The sequence below is a fragment of the Galeopterus variegatus genome, unplaced genomic scaffold, assembly GCF_000696425.1.
Source record: "Galeopterus variegatus unplaced genomic scaffold, G_variegatus-3.0.2 Scaffold383, whole genome shotgun sequence".
Classification (NCBI taxonomy): Eukaryota; Metazoa; Chordata; class Mammalia; order Dermoptera; family Cynocephalidae; genus Galeopterus; species Galeopterus variegatus.
In genome coordinates, this window is record NW_007726494.1 from 268,380 (window position 1) to 289,421 (window position 21,042).

At 39.8% G+C, this 21,042-nt stretch overlaps 1 protein-coding gene across 1 annotated transcript in view; it reads left to right on the plus strand.

Annotated features, from left to right (window-relative positions):
• Positions 1–18,632, plus strand: part of LOC103586837 (rap guanine nucleotide exchange factor 4) — an 88,800-nt gene extending 70,168 nt beyond the window's left edge. The window contains exons 20-25 of the mRNA XM_008568171.1: positions 1,834–1,931; positions 4,768–4,780; positions 5,236–5,432; positions 5,837–5,901; positions 16,082–16,136; positions 18,056–18,632. Coding sequence (XP_008566393.1) covers positions 1,834–1,931; positions 4,768–4,780; positions 5,236–5,432; positions 5,837–5,901; positions 16,082–16,136; positions 18,056–18,183 — 556 coding nt within the window. The 3' untranslated portion in view covers positions 18,184–18,632. The remainder of the gene's footprint in view (positions 1–1,833; positions 1,932–4,767; positions 4,781–5,235; positions 5,433–5,836; positions 5,902–16,081; positions 16,137–18,055) is intronic.
• The last annotated feature ends 2,410 nt before the right edge of the window (positions 18,633–21,042 follow it).

Genomic DNA, 21,042 nt, shown 5'->3' on the forward strand with positions numbered 1-21,042 from the left:
TTTCTGGTTCAGCCACTTTCCCTAGGAGCCTGAACAGCCTTATTGCAAGGGACAAATGACTTCACATATTTGGAATGAGTTGATTATGGAAACTATGACAATATGTGCTTTCCCATTATAAGGAGCACATTCTCTCTTCACCTTAGCCTGGTAGTACCAAATATAACAAGGATAAGAGAGAGGCAATCTGCACGCAAATGTGGGAGATCAGAAAACCATTTTGGGCTTAATACTGTTATTTTACAGAGGCAACATAAGAGAGCCTTTTGAAAAACCCAGGAATTTTTTAAAATTTTTTTGTCTTATCCCTTTCTTCCTGATTATGTGAATGAGTAGGTGCACTTGACCTTCAGTATAGATTAATTTATATTATTTAACCATTATGAAGCCCTGCGCTGAGCTTGCTGTCCTGTAGTGGAGCTGTTTACACAGCCCAGCTGGAGGGGATTGTAGACTTCCATAAATCCAAGATCCACAAGAATAAGATCAAAACCTAGTGGCAGTAACATCTGTTTTACTTGTTTTTGGAGAACTTCAACATATTCTGTTTAAGCTCCTTGCCCTGCCAAGAACTTTGTGAAGTTGGGGGGGGGGGGGGCAGATATTATTATCCTTTTGTTTACATATGGGGAGACTGAAGCATAGAGAAATTTCAGATTTACGTAGGATGATAAAGTTAGTTGGTAACAGAGCAGTAACCAGAAAGGCAGGGCTGCAGTCCTGCATTTATTCTTTCAAGATTATGTACACAAAACAAAGGCAAATACATGTACATGATACTTACTGCCTTCAGCACTGGGTATCTCCTAAATACCTTTCAGCCCCTGACCTAGGAGCCACTGGCCCAACAAAGTAAAGGGCTTGCTTATGTTCTCTCCCCGTGGGACCAGATACACTATGGCTTCCCTGAAATATTTTCTCCCTTTCCCACACAGACAATTTAAGAATTAGTCATTGCTACCTTTGCAAGGAGAACATGGTAGCAAATGCAACAATTTAATTAGCCTTTACAAAAATGTTAACCCAAACAGGATTTAATTATAATGTAGTCAACTTAAATAACAGTATTGATTTGGGGTAAAAGATTTGTGCTTATCGCAAAATGAATTCTTTCCCTCTATAGAGATTTGGTATGAAGAACTTGAGGGTTCCTTGTTCCACATATTTCATTCTCACATATACATTCACAAAAGCAATAGTGGTGCAAGTACACATTCAAAATGATCAGCTTCACTGATATCAGTAAAACACAGAAAGTAAGGGGTTTGGGCGTCAATTACTTAGGTTATTTCTTAGCTTCAAAACTCCTTGAGATTAAGTGTCCAGCCCATGGGTATCACACCTTGTGAGTTGGTATTTTCCAACAGATTAGAAGCGTTTGGATGGCAGGTGGAAGGTATCGTGACTGCACAGTGTGACTTAGTTTCCTCCCAAGCTCCAAGGGAGAGTGTCCCCTTCAGGCTAAAGGTCTGGAAGTCTCCAAGGTCATTTCGCTTTTGCTCTTCCCTTCCCATGAGACGTTTCCCTCCAGGTCTGACAAGGCTCTTGGCAAGTTTGGGATTGTAATAATCTTCAGGTAGGTTTCTTTAAATTCCTTCTCTAAACCCAAACCTCAGTGGTCAAACCCATCAACTTTCTAAAATTACAGTGAGAAATCAAACAGTAGAACATGTTTACCAAGCAGAACTTGCACAGTGCATTAAATCTATCATTGCCTCTTCTCATAAAGGAGTCCTGACGCATATTAATGACTATCAGAAAATAGAACTCTAATTTTTTTTTATCTGACTCAAAAGTGGCATTTTACTCAAACACATGGCTCTTGTGTTTCAGCTGTAAGGAGTACAAAAATCTGAATTCCTTTTTTGCCATCGTCATGGGACTAAGTAACGTCGCTGTGAGCCGTTTGGCACTAACGTGGGAGGTAAGCTGCAGCTGAGATCCAGCTGTGACTTTTGCCTTAAGAATAAAAACACAGGCTCACCAGTGAGCTTTTTTATAGAAATATCACTCACACTGGTGTAACAATGGAAAAGGTGGGACACTTAGAGGGAGGTGACCTGTCTCCTTTTTTCAGTTGTCTCAGAGTAAGAATTTAAAAAGATATTGTCCTTTTGTTGTGTGTTTGGTGCGGAGGAGCAGTGGGGAATGGGAATGGAGGGATTTCAGATTCTCAATCTACACAATGTAAATAGTAAGTTCAGTTCCTAGATATAACATGAAGGAAGAGCATTGCTTGGATGACTTCAGAAGTTTTGCTCATAGATTCTATTGTTCTCTGAAATGTCTGCTTATTGCTTTTCAAATAAGTCTTATCTCTGATTGAGAGAGGACAAAAGATCCATTTTTATCCAAGTAGTCATTTTGCTCCTGGGAGAAATAGCCAGGAGCCCAACTGTCTGGAGCAGCTGAGTACGGTGTCTCTTCACCACCTGGCAGACTTCTGTGTGTAGAGAAACAACAGTTAGCTAGTATTCAGTTTGGGGCAAAAGTTACGCAGGTGTGTTGTGAATTTCTGTAGCACGTATAATGAGGAGTTTGTTGATAGCTGGTTATTCAAGCTAGAAAACATCGTTGTTTATCATTAGCTTAGTACTCAAAATGTGCTTGTCCTCTTATGTGTGCCATATAGTTGAAGAAATACTAATCTCTAATAGAACATACACACAAAAATAGACACTTACTAAAAATAAAAAAGTATGTGTAAGTGGGACACAAAAAGAGGGCAAGGAGTATGTAATAGAGACTCGATCCACCAAGATGTTTAAAGACAGCTGTTTGCATCTCTGAATATTTTCCTTGAAATTATTTTCTTCCCCATTTCCCTTTTGAGACTATTTTCTTTCTCTGTCCCTCCTAAATGTTTCCATTGTTTATAGGGCAGGTCTTCACAAGTCCTTCTGTCTTGGGTTTCTCTTAAAATTCCAGGCAGATGCAGCACATGGCAGCTCATCCCCTGAATATAGGAATGAGGGAATTGGTGAGGCCTTTGTGCCACGCAGCTGTATCATCTTCCAGCTAGCAAAGGACAGGGTCAGTGCTGCCAATCCATCTAAGCGATGACACCATAGAGCAGCTCCCCTGCCTTGGAATGTCTGGAGACTTAGAGTTCCCACTCCAACAATCTGTCTTTCTCAACCTGCTTCAAGCTTCTCATCCCCCCCAAGTAGTCCAAGTGAGTTGGTTGGGAAAATCAGAAAAGGCATAAAGCCTTCTCATAGGGATCCGAGGAGGCCAAGTGTAGGTGCTACATAATAGCAGCCAGACATTAAGGTCATGTGGGAAACACTATCTGAGTCCCCTTTCCTGGTCTAAAGAGAAAAATGGGAGGCTGCTTGGGAGGTGCAGTCAGCCAAAAGAGGTAGCCAGTTGGCCAGTTCTTCGTGTTCACTGGAGACAGAGGTATTATGAGTCTATGAGCTTCTGTTTTCATCACTGTACGTTGCTGAGAAGAGAAGATTAAACTTTCATCATTTATAAGCCTTTATTTTTTAAGGTTCAATGTAATTACATAATTCTGTAGGAAGAGCTTTCATTCATAAGCATCTTTGATTTTGATTTACTGACCTGTATTTCCCGAGAATCTCACAAGGGCTTCCCATACAACTGCAGCGAGTACCGTGGTGGCCACATGAGTGGAGTGAGAAATGGTGCCTGACCTCAAGGAACTACAGAGCATGTGTGAAACAGTCAATGAACAAAATAGAAAATAAAGCTGAACCACATGGTAAACAGGAGGGTTCAAAATAGAGGGGAAAAGCCAATCTGAGGTGAAGCAAATGAGAGTGAAAATCTCGAGCAGTCTCTCAGCCTCATCACTGTTGACACTTGGGGCAGGACCGTTCTTCATGGTGGAGGGCTGTCCTCTGCATCGTAGGATGCTTAGCAGCATCCCAGGCCTCCACCCACCATATATTATTAACACTTCTTAAGACACCTCAGCCCAGTTGTAACAACAAAAAATTGTCTGCAGACACTACCAAATAAATGTCGCTGGGTTGGCAGAATGGCCCTTGTTGAGAACACTGCACGGGGTGTAGGTAGAGAACAGTACTCAGAAACACACATTTTTTATTACCATATACTCTATTACCTTTGACTTAAAATCCAGCTGAGGAAAGAAAGAGACCTAGAATGACAGAGGTCTAAACAAAAGTATAATTCACTCTTAATAGGAAAAATGGACTATGTTCACAGAAAGTAAAAGTATAATTCACTCTTAATAGGAAAAATGGACTATGTTCACAGAAAGTTACTGCCTAACAGGGTGATTTGGACACTCCATGTGGGATGAGATCCTTGCATCCCTTGGTGCCCATCCCAGCTTCCAGCCCTTTGAATATTCATCAAGTTTACCAGAAATCTAGCTTGAAAACAGGCACTAGAAAAATGTTTGGAGGATATGTAGAAAACAAGTTGCTAGAAACAAAGTAAGATTTTTTACAAATATTTAATGGGCCTATGGCAAATTGATTCATATGAAAGAGAAAAAGGCTGGAGGAGCTCTTCTGTGGATTGCAGAGCCCTCGTTGGTGAATCAGCCACTGAAGTTCGACTTACCGTGCAGAGCTGAACAGAGCTGGGAATCTGGGAGGCCCAGGACTTGGTCAGTGCTTGCATGGTCCCAGCATGGGAAACATCACACAGCACTATCTTGGTTTGGCCCTGTCTAAAGAAAAGTTCAGCTTTACTAAAAACTCAGAACCTAAGAAGCGAAGAGGGAACCAGTGATTAGAAAGATGCTTCCATTTTGACCCACTGTTGCAGACATGCGAGTGCAGTAAGTGGTGCTGAGTTATGTGCCAGATGCAAACAGGGGACATGGATAGATTGATGGAGCTATCGAACGGTGTACTATAGCCAGGCAGAGGAATTATGTGGGAGGAACACACATGTGCAGAGCGTGGAGCATGTACGAGAGGGAGTGGACAAGGCGACAGGCAATGGGGATCCCAGAGCCCCAAGGATAACCAGCTGGATGACTTTGGGCCGGTCATTTAAACTGTGAGACTAATTTCTTCCATCTGTAAAACACAGGTTTAATCTATTCAAATGAATGTTTATTGAGCACCTACTACGTACCCAGCTCTTTTAGGCACTGAGGAAATAGCAGTAAAGAAAACTAATAAAATCTCTGTTCTCATATAATTTACGTTGTAAGGGAGGAAGAAGGTTGAAATAGTTTCTAAAGCTCTTTTAATCCTAATATTCTTTAGTCTAAATTCCTGACTGTAGAAATCAGAGTGGGAAACCTGATGATGGGATGACAAGGCTGGGTGTACTAGGAAGTCAGAGTGTATATATGTCACGTGTCACTGACCAGCATCTCTCTGTCTCTCCCAAGGATCCTTCGAGAAACCACAGGGCCTACAGGCTGACAGTAGCTAAGCTGGAGCCACCTCTCATCCCCTTCATGCCTTTGCTCATTAAAGGTAACCCTAAGAAAATGCACAGACCAAGCAAGTGATGAGTGCCTGGGGAAGAAAAATGAGCACTACCCTGATCAGATTGCTCTCTTTGGGAAGAATGATCCCATTCCTCCCCCTTCTTTGCCATTGCCTCTCAGCGACTCTTCTGAGAGGGTTAGGAGGACGATTAGAGGAGCAGTGACCCATAATTTGGAAGACTTGTTAGTGAAACAAGCTTAGTTTAGAAATTTTACTAATCTCAGGTAAAGTGATTTAGAAAGTTAAACACCTAACATAAAAGGAACTGTTATAGCTTTTTCAACTGCAGTGTTATGCAAATCCATCAGCATAATCTAATGGTGCTATTGTGCTTTCTTATATGACATATTTCGGTTAGTGATTAGAATGTGGCTTTTATTTCTTTACAGATATGACATTTACTCATGAGGGAAACAAGACGTTCACTGACAATCTAGTAAACTTTGAAAAAATGGTACGTGCAGTATTATAACCTTAACCACAATGTTTTTTTAAAATAAAATTTGCATTTGTACTAATAAAAGAAATAATTTCCATACATGCTGCCATGTTAAAAAGGTAGCTACACATAAAGGAGTTTTGAAATATTTGGTTCAAATTGGCTACCTATTTTATTCTGTCAGTTCTCTTTTGTGAAATGGAATAGTATTTATGCTGAGGCTCACAGCAGCAGCTAGCTTTTATGCTATGTGTTTCGTCCGTGGCTGCCTGTTGGTAAAATGCACGAATGTTCCAGACTCACTTCCATGTTGTTGTTTTGTTGCAAGGTGTGTGGAGCTAGACTGCCCCAGGATGCCTTTGAAATGTTTATCTGCCCTACCTGACTTTAGTGCATGTAAATGAAAGGCATCTGACTTCCATGTTGTTGTTTTGTTGCAAGGTGTGTGGAGCTAGACTGCTCCAGGATGCCTTTGAAATGTTTATCTGCCCTACCTGACTTTAGTGCATGTAAATGAAAGGCAACTCTATAGCAGATGTTTATTATGGAGTGTTATCTAAATGTGTATTGCTTATCCCAGTAAAGTTCACCCAAGTCTAGAGAGGGAACTTGAAAATCTTCATAACCAAAAAGATTTTTTTAATAGCAAATGTGGAACTGGCACATATTTAGCATTTTCCAGCCACCCTCCTACCCCAACTCCACAAAAAAAAAGCATGTTAACTGGCATTAGTTACTTTGCAGTTTATTTTCTTATCTTCTGTGGAGCAGTAAAGCAAGCCATGCCAAAACCTGTCTTTAGCAACATAGTGCATGTTAATGGAATGCTCCATTGTCTTGCCAGTCATTTGGCTGCTGCCCGGATGGATGGAGGGGTACAGTGTTTTATCTCCATGTGGGCGAGCATTTGCCCAGGGTTATGATTTGCAGTATGAATGTGGCCACTGTAGGAAAGCCCAGGACTTGGAGTTCAGGAGACATGAGGTTTTGTACTCAGTTTCGTCACTTCGCAGCTGTCCTTCTACTTTTCTGTGGGTTGGTTTCCCCAGCAGAAAATGGGGATTACGCCTGCTCCATCTATGTCTGGATTGTTGGTAGATCCATGGTATATAATTGTTCCTGTAAGCCATAAAGTGCTATAGAATTCTTAACAGAAAAATGTTATTCTAATTGTTTCTTGAAATTAAGCTAGTATGTGTGACTCCAGGAGAATTTGAAACACCCTGCAGTAATCCTATAGGGATCAGCACCATTCAGCCTTGAGAATGAGCTTATTGCAAAGCCCAGCCTCATAAAGACTATTGCATGGCACTAGGTTCCCATGTCCTAAGCTTCTTAGGAAATAGCACATGAGTACACACTCCTCAAAGACAGTCTATACCAGAGGGCAAATATTTTCTCAGCAGTCTTCCTCCCCAGCCCCCACACCAAAGGCAGGGTATGAACATCCCTATTACTGTGTCAGTTTAATAATTTTTGATCAAAGTAAAAAACAGTCTTTGCTCACTTATTAGTATGGAGAATTAGACAATTTCCCTGATTTCTGAAAATAAAATCTGTTTTCCAGAAATGAAAGGTTTAGCAAATGGGTAAAGACCCTTCTGGATCACTTAGGCAGAAATGCAGACTGAGGGTGGCTAAGCCAACCATTTAACTATAAAATACACAAGTGCACAGGATGTATAAGTCAGGCTTTCCTAGATGGTTGATTGAGCTTTAGAACCTTTGATCAGAAAAGTTAAATAAGCAGGACAAATAAGAACAGTGAAGTATGCAAATCCAGCCAACTCTCAGGGAGGATGAAAGATGTTTCGTCGGGTTTTTAGATCTTGGTGTCTCATCCATAACCTGTGAAGGAATAGTCAAGATCACATTCAGTGGATACTGCAAGAGTCCCCCCTTCGCATTTCTGCACTTCATGCCCACAGCAGTGTGTTCTGGGCTTAGTGGTGAGGAAAGAGGTCCTTCACACCCTGCTCTCAGAGAGTTCACTTTTGCTTAAAAGTGACTGAATAAGGGCCGAGCCCATGGCGCACTCGGGAGAGTGGGGCGCTGGGAGCGCAGCAGCGCTACCGCCGCGGGTTCAGATCCTATATAGGAATGGCCGGTGCACTCACTGGCTGAGCGCGGTGCAGCTGGTCTCAAAAAAAAAAAAAAAAAAAAAGTGACTGAATAAATAGCTAGGGTAGTATTTCAGCTGCAGTAATGGAAACCTAAATTAATTATGGCTTAAGCAAGATGAGTGTCTTTTTTTCTCACTTAAGAGTCCAAGCAGGTATGACAGCTGTGCTCCAGGAAGCGGTCAAGGTTCCAGGCTTCCTCTCTTTCGGATCCTGTATAGGAATGGCCAGTGTGCTCACTGGCTGAGCATGGTGCGGCTGGTCTCAAAAAAAAAAAAAAGTGACTGAATAAATAGCTAGGGTAGTATTTCAGCTGCAGTAATGGAAACCTAAATTAATTATGGCTTAAGCAAGATGAGTGTCTTTTTTTCTCACTTAAGAGTCCAAGCAGGTATGACAGCTGTGCTCCAGGAAGCGGTCAAGGTTCCAGGCTTCCTCTCTGTTGCCATTTGACCACCCATATGGTCCACAACGGCAACTACCACGTTCCCATTCCAGCCAGAGGGAAGGGGAAGGAGAAGGTGAAGGCGTGCTTCTTCACTTTAGGGATATAACCTGGAAGTTGCACTCACACTTATTGGCCAGAAACTCAGTCACATGAAAGGAAGGCTAGAAAATGTAGCCCTTATTTGGGGTATCCACATGCTCCACTAAAAATTAGGAGATTCCATTACTGTGAAAGAGAGGGGAAAGAGGATTAAAGAAGTACTGCTAGTTCTCTGCTTCAGCAACTTTATAAATTTTATTTCTTTTGACAAGTCATACCACGAGAAAATTTGATTTTAGAATTGACCTCCTATGAGTTAGATGTTACTGGAAAATAAAATGGAATTTCAAAAATACTTGATTATGTTTTCTCGACCTGTCTTTGACCAATAACCAATCTGACACTTGTTACCAACTTTCCAACGTTTTCTCCTCATAAATTAGCCCAGCTTGTCCCCATAGCACCACTACCACTACCACTGGTGGCTGCTGCTATTACTATGCGTTTTGGCGAAGTATACATCTTCCTTTTCAGGTCGATGTCAGTGCTGTTTCCCAGTCATCCATCAACAAGGCCCAGGTGTCGAGCAGAGCTGGCAGCCTTTGTGAGACTGGTGGGCTGTGTCCCCATTGGGAGCCCCTGCCAGGGGCAGAAGTCTCCAGGGTAGCTAGAAACAGATGCCTCTTCTTGGTGGCAGCATTGTGCAGTCACAGCAAACTGCTATGCCAACCCTAAGTATTTTTATTTTGAACTTCTTTACCCTTGAGGTATGAAATGAGGATTAGAGAATTTGTTGCTTATTGGTTTTCAGGATTTATGGGTATGAACAAAAGAGAATTCACACTCTGATCCTTATGAAAAAAAAAAGGCAGACATTCTTTCATTTGGGGGGAACATAAAGGAGTATTCAAAAAAATGTTTGCAGAAAGCCCTGCATAGCTTTCTATGGCATACATGAATATTTATAACATTTAGGAGGTAGACTAGCAATGGATTAGAGGATAATATGCTGGCCGGCTGCCACTATCACAGGCTGCATAAAACATGCTGATAGGCACAGTCACTACTGTATTAGGAGGTTGGTTCTATTTCAAACATACCCTTATTTAGGTATATTTATTTATAAATATGATTTTTAAGGTAGTCAATTTGTAATGAGAAACATGGGGAAAACGTCTATACTTCTGGAAACATTAACAAAGCTAATTTATTAAGAAAGAGAAATGTTTTGAATCCTTTTATTTTTGTATCACTATGCATATCATTATGTAATTAGCAGCAATATGTTTTCTAACACCAGTAGTACTATTTCAGGATTCATGGAGAGAATAGCACTTGTTATCACAAACTATGGAAAACAGAACCTCTAAGTAAAAAATATAAATGTTCGAATCCAGCCAATTCCCAGATCTCCCCAACATAAGGGAAATCTACAGGAGTACTTTGAAAGTTTACTTCTTTATATAGATTTCACAAACCAAGCTAAATGCAGATTTTCCAACGGGTATGCTTCAAAGCATTACAACATGTGTAGAGTGTTCAGGCAAAGGATTTTAATAGGAAATGTAAAGATATCTAGATATCTTTGGCTTCTAGGAAATTACAGGGAGTTGAGAAGATAAAACATAAACACATGAAATATTAAAAGTCAACCAAAAAATCAGCAAAAGACTAGGTCACAATAGTAATAAAAGAGATGTGAAGAAGCAAAATACAGGAGAGATAACTTCGTGCAGATGGATCAGTGGGATATAAAACCGTGGTATATACCATAACATAATACGATCCAGACTTCTCCTAAGTACCTGTCCAGCATATGTCACACTTTCTCTTTTCTGTACTCAGTTGGTGGGACGAGCCTTCTTTCTTTTTCTGCCAGCCTCAGGGCCTTTGCACTGGATGTTACCTGTGCCTGGAATGTTCTTCACCCCAGACTTCACCTGTCTGGCCCCTTCTCATTATTCAGGGCTCAGCTCGTGTCCCCTCCTCTGAGGGGTCTTCCCTGACTACCCTTCTAACACTGCTGCTCCACACCCAGCAGGTTGTCTGACAGATAACCTTGCTTTGATAGCTGGTTTCATGCCTGAGATGAGCTTCTTCACTGGCTTCTTCATTGTCTGTCTTTTCCACTAGAATGTAAGTGCCCTGGACTAGGTGTCTTATCTATTTGTCCACTGATATTTTGCCAGCACCCATAAAGATGTCTGGCACATTGTAAAGATGCAAGAAATATTTGCTGAATAAAAGAATACCCAAATTATATTCCAGTGATGGACTTAATGGGGTAGAACAGTGCAGAAATTTAACCCAAAAGTGTGTTTTATTTTATTAGAAAATTTGATTAACCAGGATATCCCAAAGCATTTTGCATAACTGAGACTTTACACAAGACGACTTTCCCTTTACCTTCTCTTCCTAATGGGACATTATTCTGTCTCCCCTCCTCCCTGTGGTGCTAACTGTATCTCTTCTTCAGTGTCTTTCCCCAAATGCAGAGATGTACACATACTCTATATGTGCCTGGACAGGTACCTGAACTGCCATGTACCGTGACCATCATATCTAAGATATAGCATGAACATTATGCATGTGTTACACATGTGTATCTATATGTCACACAACTCTGAGGTATTAAAGATCCACAGCTTGGGGACAGGGCTCAGCGTTCTTCTCAGTCATGCACACAGTGAAGGCTGGTTCAGCTCCTGGGTCCCTTTTATCGCTGGTTCTTACTGTGCATTTGGTTGCTGTCATGGGCACAATCTTTGTAGGTGAGAGACTATATATTTCTAGATCTTATTGTGGAAAAAAATTCTTGTCCCATGTATGTGGGGGTCTGAGTGAAATAACCAGATGGTGTGAATGTGCTTTTACATGTGCTGAGCAAGGAACAATTGACAGAGATCCTGTATTTGATAGGCAAATAGGTGGGAACAGAGTCAAATCTGTAGGCACAGAAAGAAAAGAAAAGGCAATCTGGCAAACATTAAGAACAAAGATGGTAAAAATCTTTAGGGGCAACAGAAGGAAAGACAGAAACAGTTCAGGGCAGGCATTTAGCAGAGGCCTGAAGTCAAGAACAGCTCCTTAAGCGACTGTGAGACGAGAGGCGGAATAACTGAAGAAGGGGAGTTCTGGCAGTTGTCTGGGAACGTGAGGTGCCGTTGCCTGGAGGCCTGCTGGTCTGAACTTGAAAAACAGACATGAAGTCTGCTCCTCTTTAGCGACAAGAGACCTAAGGGAGAGTTTGCACTTGGGGCACAAGAGTCTGTACAGAGCTGGCCAGAAAAGCTGACGACAGCTGTAGAGGCCTGGTAGGTTATCGACATGTCTGGATAGGAGTGAAGGTGTGACTTGGCCAACCTGTTCCCGAGGGGAGGGTGAACAGGTAAGAATGCAACGTCTCTGACACTGCATTGGATTTGAGGGGAATTACCTGCATCAGAGCTTGAGGGAAAGTTTAGGGGAGGGTACCACAGAAAGGTGAACAGGTAAGAATGCCACGTCTCTGACACTGCATTGGATTTGAGGGGAATTACCTGCATCAGAGCTTGAGGGAAAGTTGTGTTTGGAACTATAGCCTCAGAGCCTCTCACCGGTGCTAGGCTGGAGTGCAGATAGTGGTCTCCCCTTCCTCTGGATGGAGTCTTTGTCCTGGTCACTCGACCGTGAGGGTAGTCAGAGCCCTTCACTCCCTACCTCATTTTTCCTTTCTGAGCTTCCCTGCACATGTGCATGCCCTGAGGGGAATTCATCAGCTTTCATTGGGCTCATTACTCAGCCCTGGAGGTTAGGAATTATAGGAGCATATTAAGTTTTGCAAACAAGATCCAAAGACATATACTTAGAATTAGTCCTGAGAGAAATCAGTCAAGGTGTAAGTGAGGGAGTTTAATTTGTCCCCCTACAGTGGTTTGGGGTTCCCTTCCTCTAAGGGGCCTGTGCTCCTCACATTTCCCCTGAATTTCCAATCACTGTCTTAATGAGACAGTTGCTAATGGGAGTGTGTCATAAACCTCAGTTTTGCTAGTATAGAAAAAAAGGATGAAAATCTCTGCTTTGGAGTAATTAGGCATTTTACCTCTTACTGGCATTATGGAAAGTTGTCGAGCCTGCTCCAGGCAGGCCAACGTGCTCTGGCAGGACCTCAAAGCCTAGGGTATAATTTTTGGCTTCATCCCTTCTGTGGCGGTTGGATAATGAAGCCTATGACTCTTTAACCCTAGTTGCTGCCAACCTTGACTGAGAACACCAATGAATAAATAGTTGTCTTCCGTTAAAAATAACATGTGAGGCTTAAGTCTGTGGAAAGATAGAAAGACTCTAACTAGATGGATTTAAATGGAGATAAATGTAAAATCCTCCATGTCAGTCCAGGAAATCAACTGCTCATGTACAGAGCAGGAAGCTGTGTCCAAACAGCATCTCAATGAACTAGGCTGAGAGGTTTAATTCACTATTAGTTCAACAGATGTCAGTAACATCATTTTTTTTGTTAGTTGTAGACTTAGATGTATAGCATTGTCTAGATCAAGGAAGGAAGGAAGATGATAGTTTCTCTGCACTCTGCAATTTGTTTAGTCTAGGGCATCACGCTAAAGACTGTCCAGAAAAGAATCAAAACTGTCTTATGAAGAATTGTTGAAGAAATTGGGAATATTTAGGCCAAACAAGAAAAGACCTGGGGGTGGGGAGATATTCATAATAGTTGTCTTCAAGTATTTGAAGAACTGTCCTGTTAAAAAAGAAAGTAGTTTATTGTGACTCCAGAGCTCAGAACCAATGAGTGAAAAATAAAGGGAGAAAGGCTTTGACTCAAAGTGATAAAGAGATTTCTAATAGTCAGAAATGTCCAAAATGAAAGGGGCTGTCTTTGGAGATAATGAGTTGCTCATTGCTGGATGCATTCAGACAGTGGGAAGCCACTGTTCAGAGGCAGGCTGCAGAAGTCATTATGCAGTTGTAGGTGGTTCAAGGAGGTGACTTCTAAAGTCCCTTTCTGCAACCCAGGAAAGTGCCTTGTAGTTGTATGTGGTTGTAGTAGCATATTAAATACTGCATGTGTCAAAGAGGGTGGAGTTAAAATACCACGTTAACCCTTCTTTGGCCTCGTGAAAGCATTCTGTAACTGTGCATTAACCAGCAATACAAGCAGGGTTCACACATCCTTCCTGTGGGCTCACACCATTACACATTATTGTCTGGACCTCACAAAGGAAAAGAATGGACCGTTGTAAAGCCAGATTTGGATTTTGAAGTTACACTGAAGTTATCTTTGAGTGCAATTAAAAAGGATACGTTAAAATTAAAACCATTGTTAAAATTAATCAAAGATTTAGAAAGGTAGAATGAACTTCAGAGCTGGAAATTACTGATTTAAACAATTGTTCTCACATTTTAAACTACATAATGAGCTAAAAATTATGAAGCCTCAGAGTATAGTTGTGAAGAGTAGTCTAAAACCAAAGTCAAAATGGAATGTTTTAGCTTTCAAAACTAAAAAGCAGAACAATTACTCCATACAAAATGGTATAGGAAGAGGTTTCTGACCCCTGCTAATTGTTTTATTATTCTTCAGAGGGGCATACTGGCAGCTTTTCCCAGGGTTTTCAGTAATTACACTCCATTCAATATCTGAAGAATTACAATAATTCTACATGGAATATACTTGTGCCCTTCGGATGCAAAGCCTTTAGAGAAGTGAAAAAACAACTTAAAGTAAATTAGCAGGAAAATTATCATAGTTACTGTTTATTTCAGGGCTCCATATATCAGAGGCTAATTATACATTGTATTTTACATTTTCTTGGAGGTATTTGTAATATATTTCTCATGCTGATCAACAGACATGCTGGTTTTTAGGATCCTTTATGAAAGTGAAGTTCTAACTTTTCCAATTGCCTTTTTGCATATGAGAAATTATCCCCTGCAGATACATGTCGCTTAATGTTTGCCAGAGTCCTCAAAGCAGTAGTATTCAGTGAGGTATTACGATGCTTACATATATATATATATATATATGTAAGGCTTTGGCTCTTCTATGATTTTCTTTTGTACCACATAAGCTTTCTCAAAATCATTTTCCGAGAGTCTATGAGAGGAGGAAAGTGAGGACTAGAATTACATAGCTGCTTAGAGATTGGGGAGTCTCTTTCCCTGGGTGGAGCCTTGTCAATTTTCTGCCAGTGTTACAATTAATCCACTGTCTCTACAGGACCTCTTTAGAGTTTGAGCAGCAAAAGTATCCTGAAACATATGCAGGCACTGGGGGTCCCAGCTACTCTTAAAATACCCTGAGCAAGAAATGTACATCTTGGCTAAAAAATGTCTATCCAGTGTCTTCAGTCTCACTAATGTTTTTCTCAGGGGTTAGGGGGTTTCTGTTTCTGTTCTTCATTTCTTCTCTTTTTTTCTTTTGTTTTTAATCGAGTTTAGCACAAACGATTCCCTTTTAAGTTTTTGTTGCAACCAAAACTTTACAAAGAAATTAGGAATATCACTTTATGACAAAATTAACAAAGGTAAAATAATGATCTGTCCATGATTGAATACATGCTCATTTTTAAAACATTCTAAAATGCAAATGGCGTGGAAAGTAGTCACAAATGCAATGTGAAAAAATTGCAAATAAAAATATGCATATATAATATGACTTCAATTTTTGAAAAATATGGTTTTATATATTTTTTAATATTAGAAGGAAATGTACCAAAATATTAATGAGGTTACTCTTTAAAGTGATATTCTTAGTGATTTTTACTTTGCTCTTAAAATTTTCTGTCTTCCTGATTTTCTAAAATGTGCATGTGTTAGTGTTATAATTAGAAAGGAAGGGAAAAAAAGAAGAAAGGGAAGGAGGGAAACAATTAGGATTAGCATTAAAACATACGCTTTTGCTGGAAGATTAGAAAGGTCAGTAATGCGTAGTGTATAGCAAAAACTTATAAGTAGCCTAAAATGTGCATGTGTTAGTGTTATAATTAGAAAGGAAGGGAAAAAAAGAAGAAAGGGAAGGAGGGAAACAATTAGGATTAGCATTAAAACATATGCTTTTGCTGGAAGATTAGAAAGGTCAGTAATGCGTAGTGTATAGCAAAAACTTATAAGTAGAATATTTTGACTTACTGTTCAGTCAATACAATCTAATACCTCATTACTGAATCTTGTTTATCGTGAGGAACTTGACAAGCTAACCCTTCTCCAAATCTAAGATAGTTATAAATTCTCTTACAAATTCACAGTGACCTCAGGAAAGGATGGTGAACACTCTTCCCAAGCATTAAGGTACAGTCTCAGGAATGACAGACGCTTTTTACATTGTGGGGAACAAGCAAATAATTAGACTGGCGTTATGCCATTAATAGTTCTTACCTGAAAAATGCCTTGTGTCTGCGAGTGTGGGTGCCTCTTTAATGTAATTAAACAGGCTATCCATCAACCAGTTGCCTTCAGATAGTCCACATCTCAGAACATGCTGTTTCTCATGGTCCCAAGTTTTACTGAAATAAATAATGGTTTGCTTTCCTTTTTGGATTAAACACTAAGCTTACTTGCATTTCTGTTTTTCTTTTTTCTTTATTCCTTTTAGCGCATGATTGCAAATACTGCCAGAACGGTGAGATACTACAGGAGCCAACCCTTCAGTAAGTTAAATGCTACTGCATGCTGTAGTGTAGATCTTGGTGATGAAGTCCTTTTTAATGAGGCCACTGAGACAGACGCTTTGGATCATGAATTCCATGGGACAGGGTTTAAGGATTTTTTGCTGTTGTAATACTAGAAAATATTGACATTGTTGTAATACTAAAAAATAACTGTAAGGATATTATTTTATAAATTAAAAGAGAGTTAATCTAAGCTCTTTCCAGTGTGGTTAACAACAGCTAAGGCACAATTGCCAACAAATCCTGCCTCGAACCAACTCTCTTTATGACTCATTGCTTGACGTTGAGAAACTCATATCAACCGTTGATGACTCAGTTCTGTCATTTATAAACTAGAAAGATAATATTTATTTTCTCTCAGAGTGTTTTGAGAATGCATTAATGTCAGCTGCTCAGCTCTGAAGTCAACAATCTATAGATAAAACTATAGGAATAGATTCATAAGCACTATGGGAATATGTACAATGTAATTACAGTATATTGTACATGTAGAGTACATTGCCAGTGAGAAGCGGAGGAAATTAAACACAATGTGTTCTGCAGTTCACTGTGGTATTATTTATGTGTGATAATTATACTGATGAGTTTCTTCTTACAGCAAGTAGGGGCCTTTGTATCTTCTCTCTGCTTTTCTGTGTTCAGACCTGCAACAGTCCTCTTCACCCCTTATGCAGATGGCATTCTAATTGTCTTCGGGAGTGGTGTGTGAATCTAACAGGAGCAACTGGACTGCAGAAAGCAGTGTGCTATGGTAGAAAAAAACACTGATTGAGAGTCCAGACTCCAGCTCAGCCACTCCCGGTGCTATCAGACCTGAGGCCCCACCCAGTGATCCTTGAGACAGAGGTGGCCCATGGACCATGGCAGAGGTGTTGGGTCTAAACAGAGCATTTTTTCCCTTTTACTTTGAAATAATGTTACCGTTTTAAAATTGGGAGAATTCACAGGGAATAAATCCATATTTCTCATTTCTAAAAAAAAGAAAAAGAAAGGTCTGGCAACTCTGGATATAGATTTTCATGTGACAGCATCATGCAGGAGCTGAGTAGTCCCTTCTGAAGGGACCTGTGTTTCCAGTTTACCACTGTCGAATTTGGCCTTCCCCAGACTGGCCAGCAGCAAAAAATAAAATAAAATAAAATAAAAAAGCCTTCCTCATTCATGTATATTCCCTGCTCAGGGCTGTGGGCACTGGATTCTTCTTTCAGCCCCAGCGTTAGTGAAATCAGTAAACCTGTGTGATAGCTCAGCTGCTCACACTTGGAGTATGGATCAGAATAGAATGGTAAATGGGTTTTCAGAACAAGTAGCAATCAGAGAATCAAAGGTCTAGGTGAAGTCATAACTTCAGCCTATGAGTTGAGTTTCTCCCTGAATATAGATAGTCTCTAAGAACATAGTCTATGTAGTAATGCTCTATATTATATGCAAGCAAAGAGGGGAGTCGGGACTTAATGGCTTGCTTCAGTTTCAGCCCAGGTTTAAGTGCTTTTGTGAGGAGCTAATGAAAACTATGTCTTTTGACATTAGTTGTCCCCTGGATCAAAGGAGGTGGAGACTCAGAGTGGGAGACACAGAGGTGGGTTGGTAAGGGGAAACAATTTAGGGGCTATCAGACAGATGTTTCCCTTTTTATTTGGTGCCATTTTTTTTTTTTTCAACGTGCAATGCAAAGGAAAATGATCAAAAGAGGTGATTCCAGGGAAGAAAAGAAAATTGGAGTGTAGGAGGTAGGAGATGGAACAACCAAGTGGCAACATTTCAATGAATGTGGTATGTTGAAAGGTCTTGGTGGAACCCAGGAATCTAGGAAAATGTAATAAATAATTGGAAAAATAAGCTGTATCTTATATGCATATATTATGCAATGCCAAGTCTGCCCTTTCTTCTTTCAACAGACCCTGATGCAGCTCAAGCTAATAAGAACCATCAGGATGTCCGCAGTTATGTACGGCAATTAAATGTGATTGACAACCAGAGAACTTTATCACAGATGTCACACAGATTAGAGCCTCGTCGGCCATAGACATTTAAAGTACCCAGAGCAATGGTTTGTCTCCAGTCCACAATCTTTCAAAAATGCCATTTATGCTACTAGTGACTGTATTGCCACTAGAGAATTCTACAAAACAAGCAAAAACACATCCTGAGACACCTCAGGGCTGCATTCAGCTTACCAGCTACATGACAAAGAAGAAATTATTTGACTTGCATAAAGCTTACACACTCTAGCTTAGGACTCCCCAGTTTGTGGTCACCCTGTTTAATTTCCAGTTGAGCCATCTTCTTTGCCAATACATTAAATAAGGCCCACATGAAGAGTTTGGTAGAAATACCATTCTCAAGAGAACTGTCAAGTTCCAGAAATTTTTTCCTAAGAGTGTTGACAGGATGAGATGTGCTACAAGTGGAATTGCTTTGGATATATTGGTGGTGATATAGTTTCATGATTTTTAACTCAACACCTTGACTTGGAGCATCAGATTTTGGGAAGGTGTTGAGGAATCCGTATAAGTCCAAATAATAAGTTGTATTCTTCCATCTTCATAATCTTACCTCTGAAAGAATAGAACCTGACCACATTACTATAAAACATTATGGCTGTTTTTGTAATTGAGGGAGGACTGGTCTGTAATTTCTGAATGATATATAGAATAATATTTATGTTTACAATGTATCTTTTTAAAATTTGCAAATCAGGATTACATACATAAGAATTCCACTAAGAAACACCACATTCTTAAAACCGCCAGTGTTAAGATAAAAAATAACATTTCAGAAGAGCACAATATGCACAAAACACTTTTCAAAATTGGAATATTTTCCTGGGCATTAAAAACGTTTACTATTGGCCACAAATTTATTATTACTGATTAAAAAAAAGAAAAACATATTTTCTGGACTTAAATATTATTACAAATATCTTAATTTTCAGCAATTGTTTTGCACTTTCAAATAGATTGTAAATAGTTCATTCAATTGATGGTATAGAGTTATTTATTTGCTACATAATAGATATTGTGCCAAATAATTACTTTTTATTTATTTTATTTAGTATGTAATTTTGGAGTACATTTTTTCCTGTTTTAACAATTGGACTACATTTAATGTGTAGGAATTGTATGTATGTATATCTTCTGTAAATAACATCTAGTACCTTCATTAAATATAATTGTGACAAGAAATGGTTGTGTTGTTCTCAGTTCCTGTAATATGGGAGGGATAACATTTGGTATGGTGGAGTACTGGATATTTTTAATTGCAATAAAAGGCATATACTATAAAACTCACCCTCGTAAAGTGTACAATCCAGTGGTTTTTAGTATATTCCCAAGGTTGTACAACCATCATCACTATCTAACTCCAGAACGTTCTCCTCATCCCTAAAAGAAACCCTGTGTTCATGAGCAGTCACTCTTTACTCTTCTTTCCCTCCAACCCCTGGCAACCACTAATTTGCTTTCTCTCTCTCTAGTTTGCTCTGGACATTTCATGTAAATGGAATCATGTAATATGAAGCCTTTTGTGTCTGATTTCTTTCACTTAACGTGATGTTTCCAAGGCTCATCCATGTTATAACTTAACTCAGTACTTCATTTCTTTTTTTTTTTTTCTGTCCTTTTTGAGACCGGCCGCACCGCCCTCAGCCAGTGAGTGCTGTGAGCGCACCGGTCATCCCCATATAGGATCAGAACCCGCGGCGGGAGCACTGCTGCGCTCCCAGCGCCGCACTCTCCCGAGTGCTCCATGGGCTCGTCCCAGTACTTCATTTCTTTTTATGGCTGAGTAGTATTCCATTCTCTGAATAAGACATGTTTTGTTTATGTATTCATCAGTTGATGGACATTTGCTTGTTGTCCCCACTTTTTGGCTATTAGGAATATAGCTGCTATGAAGGGGCACTGGATTTTAGAGCTGTCCAGTATTGGGCCTCATGCCATTTTGCAGTGATTTAATCACTTTGTAAATATTTGATGAAGAGATTTCCAGAATGCTTTAAATTCCAGACATGCCTCTATTTTTTAATGTCAGCATTTTCTAGAGTGTGTTCCAGGCCATACGAGTCCCACAAGTTCACATGCTATTCCTCCAAAAACAAAAACATAATGCAAAGCAAAAAACAAAACCAAGATACTGTCTTCAGATAAATTTGGAAACCACTGCATAATACATACCCCATTCTTAGAAATGATTCTCAGTATTCGTGAGCATATTGAAGGTTCTGAGAAGTCCTGTTGTAATCCCTTTTTACATCCAACAATTAAAACCCACTTTGAGAAATGCCAAAGCAGACAAATGCTTCTCTGTGTTCATTTATATAACAGTTCAAAGTCCTCAGGAACAGGGTATTGTTTTATGCTGGAAGCAAGTACAGTGCCTAGGATTTACTATACAGTTAAAGGTTACTGAATAAATTTTCTCGAAGTCATTATTGTTCAACATTTCACTGTCTCACAGACCTCAATGTTAGCTGCTAAGTTTTCACCGTTATATATTTTTCCTTTTCTAAATAATTTACAAAGATGACAAATGAAGCTGACAGCCCATTCCTTGAGCATCTTTGCTCTTGTTTTGCTCTTTATTCCTACCTTACTTGAAAGCAGGTGTTCTATGCACAGCAGCACCTTTCCCCAATCCCATGGTGACTGACAACTTATGATATTTTAATCTAGTTTCAACATTATTCAAAATTAATACATATTGTTTCATGTGTATTCCCCTTGGTCTTCCAAATGAGAATAACTATTACTGTACTTAATAAAAATAAAAAAGTTTAATTGTGTCTGGCTTGGATGAAAATGCATTAAACTGCATTAATCAAGATAGTGATGGTGAAGTAAAAGAATTCACTCTCTGAAAATGTAGAGTAGCAGCCAAGCAATCC